General features: G+C 25.1%; 1 protein-coding gene across 3 annotated transcripts; it reads left to right on the top strand.

Moving 5' to 3' along the window:
• The first annotated feature begins 1,130 nt into the window (after positions 1–1,130).
• Positions 1,131–22,148, top strand: LOC132946841 (high affinity copper uptake protein 1). Of its 3 annotated transcripts, none has more exons than XM_061016937.1 (6): positions 1,131–1,351; positions 17,444–17,590; positions 17,666–17,799; positions 17,864–17,953; positions 20,128–20,160; positions 21,565–22,148. In XM_061016937.1, exons 2-6 carry the CDS (start codon positions 17,453–17,455, stop codon positions 21,764–21,766), a joined length of 597 nt encoding a protein of 198 aa, XP_060872920.1. In that variant the 5' UTR covers positions 1,131–1,351; positions 17,444–17,452; the 3' UTR covers positions 21,767–22,148. The 3 variants fall into 3 exon arrangements, with proteins under 3 accessions (XP_060872920.1, XP_060872922.1, XP_060872921.1); XM_061016938.1 differs by lacking the exon at positions 1,131–1,351 and adding an exon at positions 1,384–1,494; XM_061016939.1 differs by lacking the exon at positions 20,128–20,160 and having other exon boundaries at positions 1,133–1,351.
• Positions 22,149–23,155: the final 1,007 nt, after the last annotated feature.

Below are 23,155 nucleotides of genomic sequence, written 5' to 3' on the forward strand. Positions count from 1 at the left end.
TTTGATAAAGGTAGACAAACTTATGAGTAATCTTATATTACATTTTCAAATCTTAGATTTAAAAAGAAAAATTTTTATGAATTCTCAACTCAAAATAATTTGCTATTTTTCGTGATTTTGTCGTATTTTGTCGTATTATGTAAATTTATAAATTTTTAACTTTTATGGCTAAGGATTGAAAATTTAAAACAAGGCTCCACGTAAATAGGTTATATATAAATTACTTTATTCACAATAATATCATCAAATATACTTGGTAAAATCATAGGCTGACTGACCGTTTTCGCTCAGAATCGTTTTTCTTATACAATGATATTATATCATTGAATTCAAATTTAACACCATCCATTACAGTGACCCACTTGTAACCTACTGTACAGCAGAGCGACATCCACTTATCCACCTTTTTTTTTTTAATTTGAATAGTATATATTTAGAAGACGTATGTCAGATGAAATATTACCTAAGTTGGTAGGAAGGTACTTCATTAGTTATTGACTATTGTCTATAAATATTAATAAGTCAAATAATTTTTAAACTATATTATTCCTCCCCCTTCCGACTATAACATAATTATTTATCATTTTAAAAGTTAGGTTAAGGTGATTGTAAAATGTACTACAGTAAATATTTTTTCACTCGTTCAAATAGTTTGAAAATTTAATACAAAGTGCTTCATACTAATTTGTGTATACTATTTAAAAATAAATGTGCACGAGGAAATCGCAATAATATTTCATGTTCTACCAATAAGAAATTGCCTATACATAACACCTTAAAAATTGAATGTTTAAATGTATTTATTAATTAAATTAATGTGTTCACTATTTGAATTCAATTGTATAATATAAAAATTATGTAGTATTGTAGTATTATATTTTCATAGATTTTATTATAATTTTTTTTTTTATCATTTTTTAGATTGTCTATTTTTAAGTAGGTACATTAATTTCATTGAATTTGCCTATATAAACCCCTTTTATTTGACAAAAAATTAACAATACTATTGTTCCCAAGGTGGATAATGATATTATCCACCATGTTGATTGTTCCATTGTTGTTATCAAACTTTAGATTATATTTCATTAATCGAAACTGATAAGTGATAATGGTTATCTGTAGTTGTCGAAGGATAAATATTAGAAAGTGAGCGAGTATAAATTCTATATAATTTCGATCTATAGCAATTGTGCTGCAGCTGCTGTCGAAGAATGAGGGCCAGGAACATATCTTTTCATTGAAGGTTATTTTCATAGTTTTATTTTGGCTATTGGCTTTCATTTGTCGACACGTCACTGTCTGTCACTCTGGTAAAAGTATCGTTTATCAATCAACAGAGTTTACTAGTTGGGTAAGATTTTTTTTTTAATATTTATTTATTAATTACATTTATTATATAATTGTCTTATCTGTATGTGACTTTATTTACGGCTTAAAAAATTAACTTAGAACTATCACACATTGATTTAATGATAAAATAAAATAATAAAATATGTAAGTACATTTGGTTTAATTTAAGTATAGAACATATTGTTACGAGTACCTATTGATTGTAATAAATTTGGAGTAAGTTCAAGATATTTATCTATAAAATTATAATTTACATTAGTATTGGAAGTAAAAAAATTCTAATAATCTATATGACTTAATAAAGTAATTTAGAAACAAGGGAACGTGGGCACATGTAGGATCTTCAGAATTAAAAAGTGGGTACCTAAGTATGAAAGCGTTATTTATACGTTTTAGTATTAATTTCTGATAGTTTTGAATGGACAATTTACCCCTGTTATCTTAATAAAACAATACTAAAAATTATACATAGTTTTTTTGCCAGTTTTGTATATTATGTTACAGTGGATTACACCCAAGGGTGTGTCATATTAATTAGGTAACTACATAAGGTGATTTTTTTTAATTGATCATATTATGTGTGTTTTTATGGCTGGGGTGGCTGAACTTTTTATTCATTTATATTATGATGTATAATCAGAGATTTGATTGTTACATACTATGAAAAATATTACATATAATAATCAAGGATCAAAAAACCCAAAGTATTTTTTTAACAAAACCCAGTGTGGTTTAAATGAGTTTTAACAATTTGCAAATAAATACTGTTTCCTGACACTTATTATTATGGCATGTTATTGCTTACATATTTAATATTATATGAAAAGTTACTTATACAAATATATAGCAAGAATGCAAGATGATGTTTTAAAGTAAAATAACATGTACCTATTTTATCATAAAAGTTAATATTGTTATTTTTTATTAGTTACTAAAAAGTAATGAAAATGCAGTTTAAAATTTCTTAATTTTTTTGTTTATTAGGTTTTTGTTACTGGGTTTTTTATTCTGGGTTTTTTTTATGGGTTTGATAACTGGGCCCAACCCATTAAAACCCAGTGATTATACATTTTTATTGATGTATTTACCTAATTAAAAAATATTAAAATATGATAAGAAATAATATTAAATTCTGTGGGGAGTGAAATACATTTTTTTGTCCGTCATCCTAAGGATTAGAAAAAAAGTTTTAAATTTAACTTTTTTGGGCAGTTTCTGGTAGTAGATATTGGATTTGGTTAGTACTTTGATTTCCTCGAGGCTTTCCTTGTACCTCATACAATAATATTATACTAGAAAAAAAATAAAAGGAAATATATTTTAAAATTAGAAATGTTTAAAAAATGTTTTTTTTTTGTTTAAATTGGTAAAATGTTTGTTTCTTAACCAAAATGCTTAAAACTATAATACAAAGTATTTCATAAGCTTCTCTTATAATTAATTAAAAATATCTATGAGTTTGAATTTTGACAAAGTTCATTAAAATCATAAATATTTTTTTTATAATTTTGTAGTTAATAATTCATAAAATGTCATTTATTTTAATAAGCACTTAAGGATAGAACATTTAAAAAGTACAGAGGTCAAAGATTTTGGAAAATGTTTAAATTTTGGCGACCCACAACATACTATTGAATAACCTTTTTTTCTTTGTTTTTAATTTATTGATGATTGCTATCTTAAGGCCGTTCTTACAATGTCTGGTAAAGTGTCAGTTAGCGTTAAGGATCAAAAAACCCAAAGTTTTTTTTAACAAAACCCAGTGTGGTTCAAATGGGTTTTAACAATTTGCAAATGAATACTTTTTCCTGACACTTAATATTATGGCATGTTATTGCTTACATATTTAATATTATATGAAAAGTTACTTATACAAATATATAGCAAGAATGCAAGATGATGTTTTAAAGTAAAATAACATGTACCTATTTTATCATAAAAGTTAATATTGTTATTTTTTTTTATTAGTTACTATAAAGTAATTAAAATGCAGTTTAAAATTTGTTAATTTTTTTGTTTATTAGGTTTTTTTTACTGGGTTTTTTACTGGGTTTTTTATGTGTTTGATAACTGGGCCCAACCCATTAAAACCCAGTGGTTATACATTTTTATTGATGTATTTACCTAATTAAAAAATATTAAAATATGATAAGAAATAATATTAAATTCTGTGGGGCCCAACCCATTAAAACCCAGTGGTTATACATTTTTATTGATGTATTTACCTAATTAAAAAATATTAAAATATGATAAGAAACAATATTAAATTCTGTGGGGAGTGAAATACATTTTTTTGTCCGTCATGCTAAGGATTAGAAAAAAAGTTTTAAATTTAACTTTTTTGGGCAGTTTCTGGTAGTAGATATTGGATCTGGACATTGTAAGAACGGCCCTCAGTCTGACAGCGTCGTGGTGACTTATCCCTGGACACTTGTAATTGTCGCAAATAATGATATGAGTGATAAAACTAAATTTCAAACATCAATGTACAATTTGGTTACAAGGAAAATACTGTGTCAAATTATTTGAAGTTGTATTTATATTTTATACATAAAATATGTCTTTTCTCTTTCATATATTATGTATTTATAGTAATCTAATACCTAGTTAATATTTTATACTATAAAAAATATATAAAAATGTACACGACTCACAGTTTGAGAACCTCTTTATTAATATCATGATTAAGAATTTACGATAATGTATGATTTTTTGATAGAATTAATCATAATGTTGTAAATTTATCTATCTGTCTGTCTCATCCCAAAATTATAATTGAGTACATAAAGTATGATATTATTAATTATTTACATAATTAGGTAGGTATTTAGAATAGTAAATACTTTCAAATACTTAAAAAGTTAGTGTCAGTCTGTGTCACTATGTGTGACTACACATATAAAAATTTATTTTTCTCAAAATATTTATTTGTTGTTTTATTGATTGTTACATTTTATAAAGATGATTTTAAAGTGAGATTTTTTGCTATCTTTATGCCCTCTCCCCAACACCCAACACTAAAATTGTAGGAACTACATAGTGACTTAGTGTTATATATTATAAGCGCCTGAAAAAATATAAATTTCTTTTTATTATTTGTCATATTATGTAATTAAATTACTTTTTTAAGAGTAGATAAAAGTGAAAGACTTTCCAAATGTTCAGTGAATTGTGGGAATTGGTACTAATAGGGGGGGGGGGCAGAGTCCCCTAATAAGTCCCCCTAATCCAAAAGTTAGTAATTACTTAGTACTAAGCATATCATTACTTTAATTATTGAAAATTATAGTTAGAAAATTATTGTTGTTTTTTAAAATAACCTGAAAAAAAATTGTGGAAAAACGGAAATTTTTAGGCGAACCAAGTTTGCTACGAAGCTTATATAGTTTTTTTGCTGTATCTCAAAAACAAATAACCGGTGATACTTGATATTTTTACCAAATGTTTATTTTAGTACTTTTTCTGTACAGAATTTTAAAAATATTTCGACGCTCATTGAGTAATATAATATAGAGATCTAACATTTTTGATTTTTTGTAATTTTATTTTCTATAAATATCAATAAATAAATGTTCAGTAAGTTAAAATATTTGAAAATGTAATAAACAGTTTATCATAAATTGTTCATAAACCCGTTAAAAAATGTAAATACATATCATCTATAAGTCGCAATATAATTTTTTTACATATTTTAAGTTAGAATTTTGACGAAATTCTTAAATATCGCGAACATTTGATAAATATGTTGTACTTATAAATATAAGATTTTAAAACTTAATATAAAATTCCGCATACATTTTTCTGTTATATAGACATTTTAAGCATAAGTTTTGACAAAATTTGATATTAAACAAAGAATTACGATTCTAGTTGTTTTGTTATTTATTTTAATTATTTACATTTTATGTATATTATTATATTTTAAATACACAATTACATTTTCAAAACATTTAGATTTATTTTATGCTCCCCATTTCCTATTTATAGTTTATACATAGGTTTATACTGTATTTCTATGAATAATAAAATAAAGTACGATAGTAATTAATAGCAATGTATTTATATAATAATACGCTAGCGCATTATGATATAAATATAGGTACAAATATCGTTGAAATCAAATAATACATCCATTACAGTGACCTACTCAAATACGAGATACACTATAGACTATAGAGTATAGACTACATGCAGTAGCCTGCTACTCATGAGTCCTAATACTGTACATTGTACAACAAAGCGGTTACCTACTGGCTACTTTCCCCATTTTTAAATCTGTGCCAATCGTGTCAAAACAGAGTTCAGTGTTACCAAATTCATGAATTAGTCTTAAAAATGTCAGCTTCGTACCTTCTCGAACTTAGCAATTATATTTTAGGATTCCGTGAAATAATTATCAGAAAATGTGATATAATATAATATTATTACTTTGATAGTTTGATGTAGGTAATATATAATCGAACGTGTCCTGAATGACTGACTGATAAACTTAGAATTAGAACCTAAACTATAATAGCTAGTGATTTGAAATGGTATTAAAGGTAGATTGTACCTACCACTGTAATATAGGGGTACACTTAGAAGGATTTTTCAAAATTTGCATTTTAAACAGGTGTTCACACAAGGATTAAATTCTTTAAATATGATATCTAAATTTTCACAATTTTTGTTTATTAATGGTTGCCATTGGATAGTGGTTACTCGGGTAGATGAGGTAAAATTGTACATCAAATCGTCGCGTTCATCGTCACGTTCGAATAAAGAAATTAAATCCTAAAACAAATAGTTATCTACATGAGATTTTATTTATAAAATGGTTCATCTATATAATATGTTTGTTGCCTATAGCCTCAAAAACTACTATATCGATTTTAACGAACATTTCAAAGATTATTCTTAGAGATATTTAGAAAGTTTAGATAGTAGTTTGAACCACTCTCAAAAATATACTAAAAGCTCTAAAATCTGAACTGAGGTACACTTTAACCGAGGTACTCCAATACAACGCCGTGTATTTTATACTTGTTCATTTTTTCCCGCGGTCAAAGTCTAGGTATACAACTATAGTAATTTATAAATATTTAATAATTAATATTTAAATATTTCATAACTTATATTTAATTTAGGGTGGTCTGTTCCATATTTGCTTCGCTCAACTACCCCCTGCGGAGTAGAGACACCTCACAAACCCCTCCCTTTGCAACATGTAAATAAATATATATTCTGTAATTTAAAACATGTGAAAGACAAAATATACAAAACTTTCTTAAATAATAGATAGTTTTAAGTATTTAATTATTAATAATTATTATTTATTTTTGTGTTGGTTGCTGTTGTAGTTGAAAATGGCAATTATTTAAGATAAAATATAATATACAAATCGTTCATGTATGATAAATTGTACCGTGCTTTTGAGTTTTTTGAGTTGGTGGAATTTAAAATCTATAATATGGTAGGTATTATGAAGGTACTTGCGAAAGCTTTTATTTGTTTTTATTTGTTATGAAAAATTGATTCTCCTGACGTATGATATGGCGTGGTCTTAAAACCTCAAAAATAAATGTTGATAAAAAGTTATGCCCCTTCGAAATGCTATAAAATGTAAGAAAGGTTCCTCATAAGTGATGTTGTTAAAATTGGAATAAAAAAAGTAGAGTTGAGCGTAAATCTACAATACTTCTATGAACGTTTAAAGTAAAATTTGTATGAAATTCGTCAAAATATCGAAAATTTGCAAATTGCTTTGTAGTTAAAATTTCATACAGTTCCTAAAATTAATATCTGGAGTTAGAAAATGTGTTAAGTGTTGTTTCATAAATAATGTTTATTTTCGACCAAATTAGTTATTTACGTGTAAAATCAAACAGTTTTAGTGTTTTTGTTGTATTTCAAAAAGTATTTATCGTTGAAATTTGAAAGATTACACTGTTACTCAAGTTAGTAATTTCTGTACTGAATACTCTGTAAAATTTTTAAAATATTTATACTAATTTTAAGCTATTTATAGGCATTTGAAATTATCGAATTTCGTATTTTTTTTTTTTTTAATGTTGATTTATATTTTAAGTAATTTTTTTTTATAAGTTTAAATTGTAAATATAATATAATTTATATAATCATTAATAGTTTCATAACAAATATAATTTTACAAGTGTATTTTAATTATTTGTGACTTATGTCTTATAGACTATAGTATTGTGAACCAAAGTACTTATTATATAATATTCATTTAATTCAAAGCTTTATTTTATGAGTAGGCATTTAAATATGATAATATAATGTGTTTTATCATTTATCTACTTGACTACTTCAGATTAATGGTTACTTACACTTTCAAAAGTACTTGTGATTTATTGTTATCCTGTTGTTCTTTAAGTGATTTTATGAATTTGTAATACTGAAATTGAATGATTAAAATATTATTGAAATCCAAAATTTGTAAAGGTATCTAATATTGAATTATCATACTATGGGTATATTATTAATATTTTTAGGCATTAACGACAAGGTTATTTGCCAATAAAATATATTGTATATTATAAATATTCTTTAAACATCCTTAAAAATTAATAATTACCAATGTATCCTAAGTTCAAAGTTGTATACTAGTCTAGCCTAACCTAACTAAAAAGGCAACACAATAAAACCTCCTCAAAAGCGATATATTTTGTTATCCTCCTCTCAAATAAAAAATGTTTACAAATCAAAGATCATTCTATTTTATAAAAATATATCGTACTATCGTGGCATAGACATTAAAATCGTGGTGCTTATACCTTAGATCGGGGTGGTCCAACCCGCGTAGCCTTTTTTTTAGCCGCCTACCCCTGGAAGACTTAAATTAAAAAAAACTAAAAATTACTATAAATCGTAGGTATACGTGCAGCAAGGAACTCCAAAACCATGATTAAACTCAGCTCGCTACGCACGTATGTAGGTATCGTGTTTGTATAGCAGCCACAGCAAACCCGAATTCTCGCGGTGAGAGATTTTTTTTCAACTATAAAACTATAAAAAGTTGGACCACCCAGCCTTAGATCATTACTGTGTAATCTTTCTTCTCAGCCAATCTTTGTACCTTTACGCTGTTCCAAATAAGAAGCCATCAAGCGGCTACGGGCAAGACCGGTTTTGCTATGTGAATCTGGTATCTCCTTATTTGGAACAGGGTAGTTATAGTTTGTATTATAATAGATCAGTTCAATAGTTTATACTTTATTGATTTAATTGCACATCAACCTTCTTCGTTTTATATAATATGATCGTTGATCAGTATATTTTATTATTTTTATTCATTAAAATTAAATTAATGCGAATGTTTTTTATGAGCGTCTGAAATAAGTGTTGATAAGACTCGTCAAAATCACGAAAATTTGCAAATTATTTTGAATTAAAAATTCTATTTATATCTATATGATTTAAAAAGATTCCACATAATTTTCCTACTCTTAACAAAAAAAAAATTTACCAGAAAGTCAAATTTATTTTTTATGATCGTTTAAAGTTCAAATTTTTTGACATTGGATATTTACCTTTTAACTAATGAATTCTCATCGAACGATTTTCTTATTTTGTTATAATTAAAAAACGATTGACCATAGATACTTGATATTTTCACGAAATGTTTATTTGATAATTTTCTATACATGATAAAACTTTCAAAATGTTATAAGTCGTATACAAGATTCTTCATAACTCATAATTTATAAATTTATAATAGCAGTTGAAAAAATATATCTGATACTTAAGCATAATTTTTTTCGACAGTTAAATTGTAAATCGTAAAATTGTACGACATTTTACAAAATAAATTGCAAGTAATATATTGACAACAGGCACACTAATTGTTTAAAAATGTAAAATAATATACAATATACTACATACTTTTTTTGTTGTATCATTTTTAAACGCAGATTTAGGAAATATACTTTTTCATTATTTGCTTTATCTGATATAGTCACATATTAAAACATTTGAAACATTAGATAATAACTGATAAGTAATTAAATATAGGTATACAATCTATTTAAATAATAATTGTATGTTGTGAGGTTAATTCTGTATAGCTTTAGAATTTAGGTACTGCATTCTTATACAGTTATACCATATATTATTTTTTATTTAAAAAATATATATACTAGTCTCGAATACATACAAAATTACATGTAGTTTTAATGATTAAAAAATATTTTTAGTATTCAAAATGTAGAATGCAAGATAATTATATCCTAGTTCATGTTGATTTTGCAAATGCTCTATTTACCACACGTTTTTAATACACGCTCTTTGTCTACAATTAATTATTAATCACATACGCAATTTCTGTTACTTTCACTAGGTACCTATTTCATATTTTCATGGAATAACATAATATAATATTGCGTTACATGTTGAAATAACTAACATATTTTTATATTCATGACCATTTTTCTATGATTTATGACTCGTGAATTCAATAAAACATACTTATTAATGGATGTAGTGTATTATTTAAATATTTTGAATACCTATATTCATTAAATACGAGAATGAATATAAGTAACTGTGTGCTAAAATATCTTGTTTTCTCCTAAACCCACATTTGCAATGCATGTTCTTATAAATAGGTTAAATAATATATTGGAAAATACATAGTAATATTAAGTTATAATAAAGTAAAAGAGTTATTCACTTGAAATATTCTCAATTCTGTGTTTTGTAAAGAGGTTGTCTTGTGGACTATAATAACTAGAAATTGGGGTGGTGGTAAATAGTGTTGAGTAAAACTATTCAAATATTTTTTTTTGCGTATTGAATACTTTTTTAAACATTTTTTACTATTAAGTACTATTTTATTGAATACTTTTTTTTATTCTTTTAATTTTTAATTTGTTTATATTTATAATCTTTGTTAAATAAAAATACCGTGCCATCGTAGTTATCCTTCAACGTTACAATAATGTTATATTATATATTATTTATGGACAATTCGATATCGGTTTTCGTCGATTAATGGCTTAAATAAATGTTTTCTTTTTTTTAAATAAAGTAAATACGCCACTGCTTTGGGGATCAAATGTAAAAAAGGTGGATAAGTGGATGTCGCTCTGCTGTACAGTAGGTTACAAGTGGGTCACTGTAATGGATGGTGTTAAATTTGAATTCAATGATATAATATCATTGTATAAGAAAAACGATTCTGAGCGAAAACGGTCAGTCAGCCTATGATATTACCAAGTATATTTGATGATATTATTGTGAATAAAGTAATTTATAAATAACCTATTTACGTGGAGCCTTGTTTTCAATTTTCAATCCTTAGCTATAAAAGTTGAACATTTTATAAATTTTTAACTACAAAATAATTATTAAATTATAAATTTGATAAATTCTGTCCAAATTTGATCTTTAAATGCTTATAAAAAAAAACTGTGCCTATGTATTTTCAATATTTTTCAACTGCTATTGTAAAAATATATCAGGAGTCTTGTATTAAATTTTTACACTTTTTGGCCCAACAGATAACACTTTATTGATATTTATAGAAAAAAAAACTAAAAAAATTGAAAACTGAAAATGCCCGTAAACAGCTCAAAAAGTGTCAAAATATTTTCAAAATTGAATGGTGTATAGGAAATGCTAATATAAACATTCAGTGAAATTTTCATGTATCTACAGTTATTCGTTTTTGAATTACAAGAAAATAAGGAAATCGGTACATGAGAAATTGAGTGAATATCTAATGTTGTAAAAATATGAATTTAAAACGCTCATAAAAATTTAATTTGACTTTCTTGTAGAAATTTTTTTTTTGATAAAGTTAGACAAACTTATGAGGAATCTTGTATTAGATTTTAAAATCTTAGATTTAAAAAGAAAATTTTTTATGAATTTCTAACTCAAAATAATTTGCAAATTTTCGTGATTTTTCCGTATTTTTTCAAGATTTGAACTTTAAACGTGTATAAAAAAAAACTGTGACTAAGGATTTTTAATTTTTTTCATCTGCCTTTGAAACAATAACCTAGGAGCCTTCTATTAAATTTTCAAGCTTTTTTACCCAAAAAATAAAATTTTATTGATATTTATAGAAAAAAAATTTAAAAAAACTGAAAACTGACAATGTCCGTAAACAGTTCAAAAAAAGTCAAATTATTTTCAAAATTGTATTGTGTATAGAAAATGCAAATATAAACAACCAGTGAAAATTTCATGCATCTACGGTCATTTGTTTTAGAGTTACACCAATAACCAAAATCGATTTTGTTAAAAATCGATTTTGCGTAAAAATTCCCGTTTTTCCTTAATTTTTCTTTTGTTTTTCACATCGCTTTTGAAAACTACTGGGAAATTAAAATTTTGACCTCCCCAATGCACCAACGATATTCACTTTCCCATCGAACAAGATACTGAAGTCGAAAATCGAAGCATTATTTCGACTACTTATCGTGTACACAGACACAAAAATAAAAAAATAAAAAAAAAAAAAAATAAAAAAAAAAACACACATCATTGTAAAATCAATACATTCATCGTTTCACTCAGAATCTAAAATGCCTATAGTATTCACCCCACTAATCAAAACAGTCGGAAAAAACGGGGATTCATACGCAATACCAGTTTTTGACAAAATCTTGGTATAACTCAAAAACAAATAATATTTGAAACCTTTTCAGATTCTGAGTGGAGCGAGGAAGCTAGTGATTTTACAATGATATTTATTTTTTTTTTAATCCTGTGTACTAAATTTATACCAGAACAAGTGCTTCGACTTCTAAATAATATAGTATCTTATATTTTAGAAAATTGGATCAAAATGGTACTTTAGAGAGGTCATTTCTCGTATTTCTTAATAGTTTTTAACACAACGGGAAAACCCACAAAAATACTCTATTGCTAAACTATTTTTTTTCTAATGTTTTGTTTATCACAATAAAAACGTATAACATTTTTAAATAACCACTAAAAAAATTGAAATGAATGAATTTATGTTTATTCAATTTACTATTGAACATAAACATAGTTTATAAATCTAAATTCAAATTATATAATATTATTATTTATTAAACATGGGTACTAATTTCTATACATAAATATATATATATATATATATATTGCTACATATAATTACTAATTGTTACACTGATCCTCCGCTCAGAATCGTTTTTTATCAAATACTGTAATAATACACTATCTTGTCCAAGGACCGAAGGGACGATGGACAAACTTCCAACACCGCTGACATACTCCACCCCGCTGCATTTACTCGCTTTTTTTTTAACTTTATTCATTCATTTCCATTATATATTTACTATATTTTTTTTTAAACAATAAATTAATATCATGTTTTGTGTATGTTGGGAGTGACTCGCCTTTAGATGAACTCTTGAGGGACGATTCTTTCAAAGTTTGTTTTATAAGTTAGTAGGATTTATTGAGTATTAATTAAATTTAATCTATTTAATACAAATAAAAATAAATTTTAAATAACCTTAAAGTAAATGTATACATAATTTTACAAGTCATAAAAAAAACCGAGAAATCTCAAGTGTATAAGATTACAGATAAATAGCTTAATGCTCAAATGCAATCATTGTATTAAAACACACTTATAATAATATACCTATTCAAGTACCACAATAGTATTATGATTATACACACACAGCTTAGGCATATTTTATTTTGTTATGCAAAATTTGCTTATAACACAGGTTACTTTTATTTAAATTGAAAAAAAAACATATGTATGTACATATTTATTTATGGAATTCAGGCTACTTAATATTAAAAATCTCAAAAACTTTCTGTGTGTTGTTTATCTAGTAATATATTAAATCACAATATATTACTACTTATTGAAAAATGTCAAGATATAAAATTTTTAGATTTCACTATAGCTATGTATAGTTTGCTGGCTTTTTTTCGTTAGAAAATTATAATAATAATTTTCTTGTAGTGGTAGTTGTGTAACTGTAAACATTTTAGTTTACCTCCTGAGCATCAAATAATCAAATATGTGCTCCCTTGAACGCTTTTTAGTATAGAAGTTGCATGTAAATATGTAATATAAAATACCTTTAAACATTGGAAGTCTATGCATTTTTTCAATAGCTTCTCTCTATAAATGTAAGGAAAATTGAATATTACTATATTAACCAGGCCCTCATAACTATTTTAATATATAGGTATTTACATTTTTAGGCTGGATACATTTTTTTTGTTACAGTTGCCTTGGCAACCCAACAATACCAAAGAGATAAACCGACACAATGACACAATGACTTTATTAGCAATAATATTTATAGTATATACTAAGCGATATAGGCTAACAGACCATCTTCGCTATGAATCGTTTTCCTTTGGTATACAATGATTTTATATCATTGAATTCAAATTTGAAACATCCATTATAGTGACCCACACGACACTAATGTACAGCAGAGCGGTACCTACTTGCCCACCTTTTTAAATATGAATGTAATAATATCACAATACATGAGTACCACATGTCCACATGGTACATTTACTCTAATCCTCCATAATATTCTATATTTGTTTGTTATAGCTCCGCCACCAGTAATTCTTAGTGTTATACTCTGAAATTTTTTAGGTACCATAATTTAGCTCAAATAAAATTAATTAATAATTATGTATAGTTCAGTAGTTAACCATTAATAGGATGGTTAATAGTTACTTGTAAATAAAGACAAAAAAATACTTAAGACAATTTCCTAAAGACCCTTTAATCGTTATTTCTTAACCATTGTCATTCGTCACACATTTTATTTATGGTCTCTACATGTTCTTTTTTGTACAAATTGAATACCAATATCAAGTACTCTTTGTTATGCAGTATGCAGTTATTAATTCTGCGTGAATAACTCATTAAAATAATAAAATTTATTTTTAACAATATATAAAAATAAGTTTATAGATAACGTTTGTAAGATAGGTATACATTTTAAACTACACATGTCATAATATAGTGACAAGCTATTAACAACCACATACTAACATGGTTATATTTTAATATAATAAAATACAATTTCAAGTATTATAAGTATTTACCCTTTTTCCATAAATAAATCATGTACTAGACTTACTACATATTAACTTACCTTACAATATCTAAATACAGAGAAATAACACGTTTTTAGATTAAAGACTGCTGGTATACGGTTGCCTGGTGGCAGGATGATAACAAACAAGTAGGCAACCAATATTCTAGTAAGCAAACATTAAGAAAATAATTGGATTACTTCGACTGTTCGACTCATGAAGTATTCAACAACAATATATTTATAACAGAATTCAGATTACAGTAGTTTTTTATAATTATTAAGTACATGCATATTATAGCTCTTGTTTGTACCCAAAAGAAAAAGTTATAATACTAACTAGGTCCTTAAATATTAAATTTGCCAAATAATATTGCATACCTATTACCTAATGTTACTGTGTTAATGTTTGATGCATTATTGCATTACTTATGAGTTTTGATAAAGGAGAATGGAAGTTTTTCATTATCTCATCTTTAGGATCTACAGTATAGTGATTCGTTTCTTAGATAGTTATAGTTAAATTATAGAAAACATGGAATTGAGTTTAAAGAACAAGTAGGGCGAGAAGATAGGTCTTAGAAATCTGCATAGTGTAACTTACTACAACTGCATATGTGGTAAAATTAGCTAACACTTAATATTCAGAAATAATTGTCTAATAGTTATATCAACTGAATTATTTTTTGGACAAATGTTTCTATTCGTAGTATAAGTAAATTCGAGAGAAAAAAAAAGTAGGGCAGTGTTTTCAGCACCGGATAGACAATATATTGGCTCACCGAGTCTTAGGACTTAAACCGGTCCTAAAAAGTTAACTGTCCATTTTTCAATAATACATAATATTTATTATTTATTTCTTTTCATATATTTCGTTGTTCAGAGTTAGGGCATTCAAATATTTTCAGCCATATGCAACAAGGTGGCCCAAATTATACGCGGCCTATTGAGTTAAATTCCCCTTTTCAGGTCTGAATTTTTTACTAGGTATTTAAAATATTAAATATTATTCTAAATGTATATTAGTATATTTTTTCAAAGTTCAGTGGATATATTTGCACTAGTGGCAGGTTTAAAGGTCATTTAGTTGGCAAATTCCGTCGCGACGGAACCCCTCTTAATATGTATACTGAATTATATAACTATATAATTGTATAAAATAATAACTACTAAATTATAAAGTTAATTGTTTTTTAAATTTTTACCACAAAAAATAAACACATTTTACATTACAAACTGCAATGTCATTTACTATTGATAGATTAGGAGGTTAGGTTAATTAAAATAATAATTTTGTATGTATTTTAATGATACATTTTGTACTAAGCCCTTTTAATGTATTTACCCAGTTTATTTGAACTCTTAAATCCACCACTGATTGACACCCCACTGGGGCCCCTACCTGCAAACACCCCTGATTAGCATTTAGTAAAGGGATGAAATTATATGAATTATACAATCTTGTATGTAAGCTAGTGTACAATATATTATTATTATTTCCAAAATACAAGATTTTAAAGTTTAGTTTATCTGTATTTTACTGCTTCTTTTTGCATTCCTAATTACACCACTAACTTTGTGTTAAATGAACCTATTGGATGGTCAATCAATGCGGATCCATTTTTCCTTTTAGCTATTTATGAAACTTAATAGTTATGTTTATTGTGTGTATTACTGTAAAGCTTTCTGGTTGTAAATATGTTATATTTATCTGTACATTGTACTCCTGTAAAAACAAGGGCTGATTCCTGTATGTTCGTTAAAATATATGTGTAGAGATGTTCATATATGCTGTGTACAGAGTGGTCCATTTAACATTCAACAATCATTATATTAATTTATTATAATTTAAAATATATGCATCAAATTATATTTTATATAGTTATAATTACTTAAAATAAAATATTTTAAACCATCTGTATAATATAAAAGTGATAACATATTCACTTTAAATATATCTCTGATGTGTTACAGAGGGGTCTATTTATTGTTCTACAATCATTATTTTAATTTATTATAACTAAAAATTATAATACTCTGTAATAGGTTATAATTTTTGATTTTCATTATGTTGTAGGCTATCTATAATTTTAATTTATTTTTGAAAGTATAATATTTTTTGGAAAATGTATAAAACATATAAATAATTCTAGGCATTAAAAATTTAAAAAAAAAATACAACTGTACAACCCTTTGTCTGCAAAACTGCAAAACTGTCTTTCACTGATATTATTTAAACTTTAAATGCATCTAATTTTTTTCATTAATTATTTCAAAGATATATATCTCAGTGCTAAAAAAATATAAGTGAGCGATGGTTGCCTAGATAAATACTTCAAAAATGCAGTGTGTGAAGACTAAAAATTATAGAAATTTACTTAGAATCTTTTGTAGTTGTATTTCTTTAAAATGTCAATTATTTTTCTCATTATTATTATTCTTTATTTTACTAAAGAAATCAAAGCTTATTTTTTATAAAAAAAAATGTGTATTTTAACACTTAATTATTTGTATGTCAACTCATATCAATGATACTCATATGAAATAATATTTATGTGAAGTTTGTGGTTGATGGTAAGTGTGGTTTCCTGTCATGTAATTCCTAGAATGTAGTCAATATAGATAAAAACAAAAACATAAGTAGTTGTGAATAATAAAACTGTTTTAATGTTTAATATTTTAGTTGTAATAATTTATATTATTATTATTTAGTTTATAACAAAAAATGTAAATTGTAGTAATATAGATCTAAAATAAATATAATAATATTTTAAAATTATTCCTGTTTGAATCACCATTACCATTCATTATAATTATTATATTTTACAAGTTCCGAAACAATTTAAAACTTAATTTTATCTAATCAATTAAGACTGATAATTATTTGGTGAACACCTACTTTTATGTATTCATTCAAGTTTCAAATAATATTTTTAATAATTGCTTTATTTGTAAAACAACATCAAACTCAAACATTATACTCATTTACACAACATTTTTAATTTTTACTACACAATATTACTTAATTTATTTGGAAAATTTGTTTTTCATTTCAGTTGTTCAATATGAGTCACGATCATCACAATCACAATCACCATGCAATAGAAAATCATGAGCATACTACCGAAAGCGGCGATTCCTGCTGTCCTGGATCTGATGCGCCAGCAAGCAGTGGACAACATATGATGCATCATATGATGTCTGTAAGTTACATGAGATGATCCACTAAGTATTAGTCATCCATTTTAGGCAATTTATGTTAAACATTTTTTTTTTAGATGTCATTTCATTTTGGTACTAATGAAACTGTATTGTTTGATTGGTGGAAATTTTCTACAACCAGTGGTCTAGTGTATTCAATGATTGGAATTTTTTTAATGGCAACATTATACGAGGGATTGAAATATTTCAGGTAATTAATCACTTGTCAATTAAAAATATTATATTGCTTAATAATATACCATTATATATTTTAGAGAATATTTATTTTGGAAATCTTATAATGCTATACAGTATAGATCAGTACAAATTCCATTAGAAAAAGGACCAAATGATCCTGTTTCACAGTAAGTATTTTTATATCTTCATTTTTTATATAGTTATTAGTTATAATTTTTAAAATTTTAAATCAGGCATATTAAAAGTGTTTAATGTATGTATGTATTCAATTTCAATACATATACAAATTATACACATTTTATATGGTTTTAAAAATATTAATAAATTTAAATTATATTATATTTTGTAGTATTTCATTTTAAGTTTTAACTAAATCTTACATAAGCTTCCAAGAACAAGCAAAACACAATTATTATTATTAAACTTTATTATTTAATAAACTAAAACCATTATTGAATACAATTTAGTGATATTTTAAAGTCATTAATTTAAAGGTTAATCATTTATCTAATAAATATTAATATATTTATAATATATTATAATATATAATATTTATATATATTAATATTTATTAGTTAATGGTAAGTTATTTAAATGTACACATTTATGGTGTTCGTTGTTGTAATTTTAAAACCTAATAAATTAAAATTTCTTGTTTCTTGTACATCAAATTAATTTCTATTTTTGAATTATGTAGTAAAACAACATAATATATTCTTGTTATGATTTTTTTGTGTACAATTTTTAAATTTTTTAAAATATTAAATGAAATGTATTGATTATACAATTGATGTTTAGAATTTATATTTTCTTAATGAAAGGTGCATAATTCATAGATTTTTGAAATTGAAATTATATAATAAGTTGGTATAACAATATTCTTACACTAATAATAGCATATATGTTAATCTACACTATAACATAATATTTCGTTAACAGCTAAACAAAAACTAATTGTATGATACACATTTTATTGCTAACATTCATTGAAGAAATATATTGATAAGAATAATTTCAAAGTACAACTTAAAAAAAAAATAATGACAATGCATTAAGTAGAATAAATTAATATTTGTACAGCAAAATGAGCAGAATTAAATTATAGGATAAATATATCAAGAATTATTAGTTGCATTTAAAATTTATCTTTTGGCATCTTAACTGGGCCGGATTTAGGGTTATGGGTGCCCCAGGGCTCATATAAGGTTGAAAAACTTACTGCAACTGCCAACTGGTACTTATTTTGTGGGGCCTCTTATTAATTGAATCTTGTGGGGTGTCCCCCTAAATCCAGCCCTGCATCCTAACCAGGAGTCGGCAAGGTTACCTACATAGTCCATAATATTTTTTAGCTTTACATTGAAGGCCACATAAAACTAAACATTTAAAAAAATACAATTTTAACATAATATTATACTTGTAGATTTATTGATATTAAAAATCAAAATATGAGTTCCGTTGCTCGGTTGTCCTGATTTACTGATTTTGAATAAATATTATTAGAGGAAAACTTTAAAGTATATTTTTAAAACAAATTTTTAAAAATATTTAAAAAAAATACTTTCAGCTAACATTTTTAAAATTAATATTATAGTATAATTGATTTAAATAAAAAAAATAATATATAGGTAACTAAAAAGTGTGAAAATATTTAGTGTGATTTTTGATATTAAATATTTTCCACTTATTTGTTTATATCAGCTTTTATATTGGATGTTGAATTTTGAATGTTGATATTCGTAAAGCTGCATTCAAGTGTCTGTCGCTTAATTGGAAACAATATTTATTATTTTCAATATTTAATAAGGAAAAATATCTGCACAAATATAAGTGCTACTGAAAGTACTAAGATTTTTTTAGCAAAACTTCCAATATCTTTAAAATCTATGAAAAATAGATTTTAAATAAAATATTTGTTTGTTACTAATTTATTACTTTCTTTAAAAGTAGTTTTAAGAACATTATTGTTTATCAATTCAATATAATATATATAAGTTAGATTAAAATTTAACAATGTCTACAAAAAAAAACCTAAAAATTACCCTGCATTTTGACATTCAATTCATTAAATAAAGTTGTTTATATTAGTTAAAAAAGCTAGAATAAAAATCTACTTTTTATTTGAAAATTCTTGTACATTTTTAGATTCTAATTAATTGACAAAAAATCATTTTTTTTTTGCAAAAACTTACTTCATACATTTTGCAATCGAAACAAAACTTTTAAATTTGTTCTACCATATAGTTATTATTATTATTGTTAATAGATTTTATTTTTATTGATTCAGTCTGACATTATTTCTGGTTAGAATCAAATTATTTAAAAACTAATTTTATTTCAGAATGGTTGGAAAGGTGCTTTTAAAACAACCCCTGTAAGTGTAAGACAATTGGATAACATTTTAACTGCATGAAAAAATTATGTATTTACAAACCTTTAAATAAAGTAATTTTTTGTGTGACTAACCATTGGATACGAGTAGATTGCTTTCCTGAAATTAACTAATTAAAATGGGATTTCATAATTAGTAAATAAATTATTTGCATGCCTTGTATTATGGAAAAATATTTTAAAATACCTTGCATGTACCAACCTAATTGTAATTATAATTATTATTATTTATATTATATAAAAGAAAATAGAATTTTTATAGTGGATACTTGTGTAAGTATTTTTATTTGCATGTGAAAGGTTAAAACTATAAATGCAAAGAAACCACCATAGGTCTCAACAATTTATTTTGGTAAATTCCTTCTGCCCTTCTTTAAAAGGCATTTTATTTCAACAGAAATAGTTATATTAGTACTTCTCTGAGAATGTAAAATTTTGCAATTCAAAAGATTGCATTCATTATTTAGCAAGCGCATTAATTTGCACAATATTTAACCCTCCAAAAATTGAGGATTCCATTAACTTCATGAAAAATATAGTCATTAAAAAATTTAAGAAATTAGTAATATTTTGTGTCACCTGCGTCAATGAATTTCTGATGTCATAAATTATAAATCGTTCAAATGAGTGCGATTTGCTTGCTTAATGTTGATATAAAAATATTAAAATTACCATAGCTAATAAATGCATGTAAAATGTATGCAGTTATTTGCATTTGATTTCAATAAATTCAAAGTTTAAATTCAAGTTTTTTGACAGACTAAAATATTATTTATCGGCAATAATTGAAAAAAAACTTTAATAGCTCAAATATTTCTCATAGCTATAAATGACTCAAAAAAAAGTTATGAGTTATACCAAAAAAACAAAATAAATTTTGTTAAAAACATGTGTTGGGTAAAAATACCCATTGTTCTTTTTTTTTTACCGATTATTTTGAAAATTACTGAATATTTTTACTATTGACCCTACCCCCCCCCCCCCTCCCCCAAATACTAACTAGATTTACTTTCTTACCAGAAAAAAACACACAGTATATTGTAAAGTCAATATATGCATCGCTCCACTCAAAATCTAAAATATGGATTAAAGAATTGAAATAATTGAAAATATAGTCGTCAAGTCTACTTATAAAAACATAATTTTAATAAATTCATCAATACTAAAGGAATGACTGAGCATTTTTATTGAATCATCCTGCACAGCTATAACCTAATTATTTGTTATTTTTTGTTTTCAGTAGAAAAAAATCTGTAGTATTAAATTTTAGTTTTTAATCTGCATGCTATTAAAATTTAGTGTTTTGAATTTTAAAATATTATATAACAACTTATCAAAGTATTATACTAAAGACTTATTCACTGATTATATTTTTTTTTTTTTACAGGCCCACAATGTTCAGTATAACACATTTGCTTCAAACATTCCTGCACATAATTCAAATATCCATCAGTTATTTATTGATGTTGATATTTATGACGTACAATGTTTGGTTATGCTTAGCTGTTTTATTTGGCGCTACTTTGGGTTACTTCTTATTTGGATGGAAAAAATCAGTTGTTGTTGATGTCACAGAACATTGTCACTGAAATTATTGTTCCACATAAAATTTGAATACAAAAATGTATTATGTTCTTATTTACTATAAAGTGTATACAATATTATAATTCATAAATATATTTTTTATGACATATTAGCTTAGAAATGCTTTCACCAGTTATTTTATTCACTGGTTTGACTAAGCAATATATTAGATAGAAACCCTGATTTTTTCAGGTACATTTTATAAAATTATACTTTATCATTTTATGATTTTCTTGATGATATACAGCCTCATGACAATGTATTATCGAAAATTCCAAGATGGCTTATTTGAATTTATTAAAAACAAATGTATACTTTTATCATGTATGTATTATTAAATAAATTTTTGTATTTTATGATTTGATTAAATCTTGATGTTTTAATAAATTGTGTAACTTTATTTCTCTAATTACCCATTGCATTATATTATAACATTATTATCTAATGAATAATAAACCTACATTATTTAAGTATAAAAATATAATGTTTTAATAATTTAAATTTTTTGAACTCTTTCATTCACTTGTCTAAGATCCCTAAATCAATGTTATGGTTTTTAATCACAGTGCAATTATGAAAATTAGAAATTATATAATAGCTCACTTACTACCAAATTATCATAAATCATCATACACAATAGATTTGAAGTATTTATATATCTTACCCTAATTAATTGAATAAAAAATTGGATCATGGCCATCATTGGCATCCACATTCCACATAATCATATTATTCTGTGACATAATATAGGTAACATAATGATTAACTATTAGTACAAGTTTCTTTTTGTTTTCTTGTATTCTAAATTTTACCTTCTTTATCGAAACAATTCTTTATTAATTTATCTAATTTTACTACGATTTGAGATATTTATTTCTGTCTTTTACCTGCAGCGTTCAGTATCGAAAGTGTTTTGAGAAATATTAGCTATTAAATACCTACTGATAATAAATTGATAATATAATTTTACAATCTGTAAATCTTTTTGTGAAGTGATTGCCATAGTTGTGTAATTTTTATTTATCTACCTACATATTTGTGTAAAACCTAAATATACTTTTTCATTTCCTTAATTTTTCTCAAACTAATATTTTTTTTTCAATGTATTTTTGATTGTTTGTCTTCGTTTAAAAAGTCAGCACCTCTGTGCGAAACCATTCTCGGCACAAAATAAACTAAACTAACATTTCTAAATTGTTATTAACACTGAAATACCAGTTTTTCAAATTTAATTACATTGAAAAAAAAAAGACTTCACGGGAATACTTCTCAGGCCTTGTTTAATTGTTGGATTTTGATTACTATATCTGAAAGAAGAAAACTTCCTACAGGTCTCATCGAACTCCGATTTTTTATTTTATTTAAAATAATGGTATGGTATAATTTATGAAAAA

This window comes from Metopolophium dirhodum, chromosome 6 (assembly GCF_019925205.1).
Source record: "Metopolophium dirhodum isolate CAU chromosome 6, ASM1992520v1, whole genome shotgun sequence".
Classification (NCBI taxonomy): domain Eukaryota; kingdom Metazoa; phylum Arthropoda; class Insecta; order Hemiptera; family Aphididae; genus Metopolophium; species Metopolophium dirhodum.

What these genes read in the sequence shown, in the direction of transcription:
- LOC132946841 (XM_061016937.1), top strand. Translation starts at nt 17,453, where the DNA reads ATGAGTCACGATCATCACAATCACAATCACCATGCAATAGAAAATCAT. An exon ending in TGATGCATCATATGATGTCT is followed by an intron (nt 17,591 to 17,665) that starts GTAAGTTACATG and finishes TTTTTTTTTTAG; the next exon opens with ATGTCATTTCATTTTGGTAC. An exon ending in GAGGGATTGAAATATTTCAG is followed by an intron (nt 17,800 to 17,863) that starts GTAATTAATCAC and finishes TATATATTTTAG; the next exon opens with AGAATATTTATTTTGGAAAT.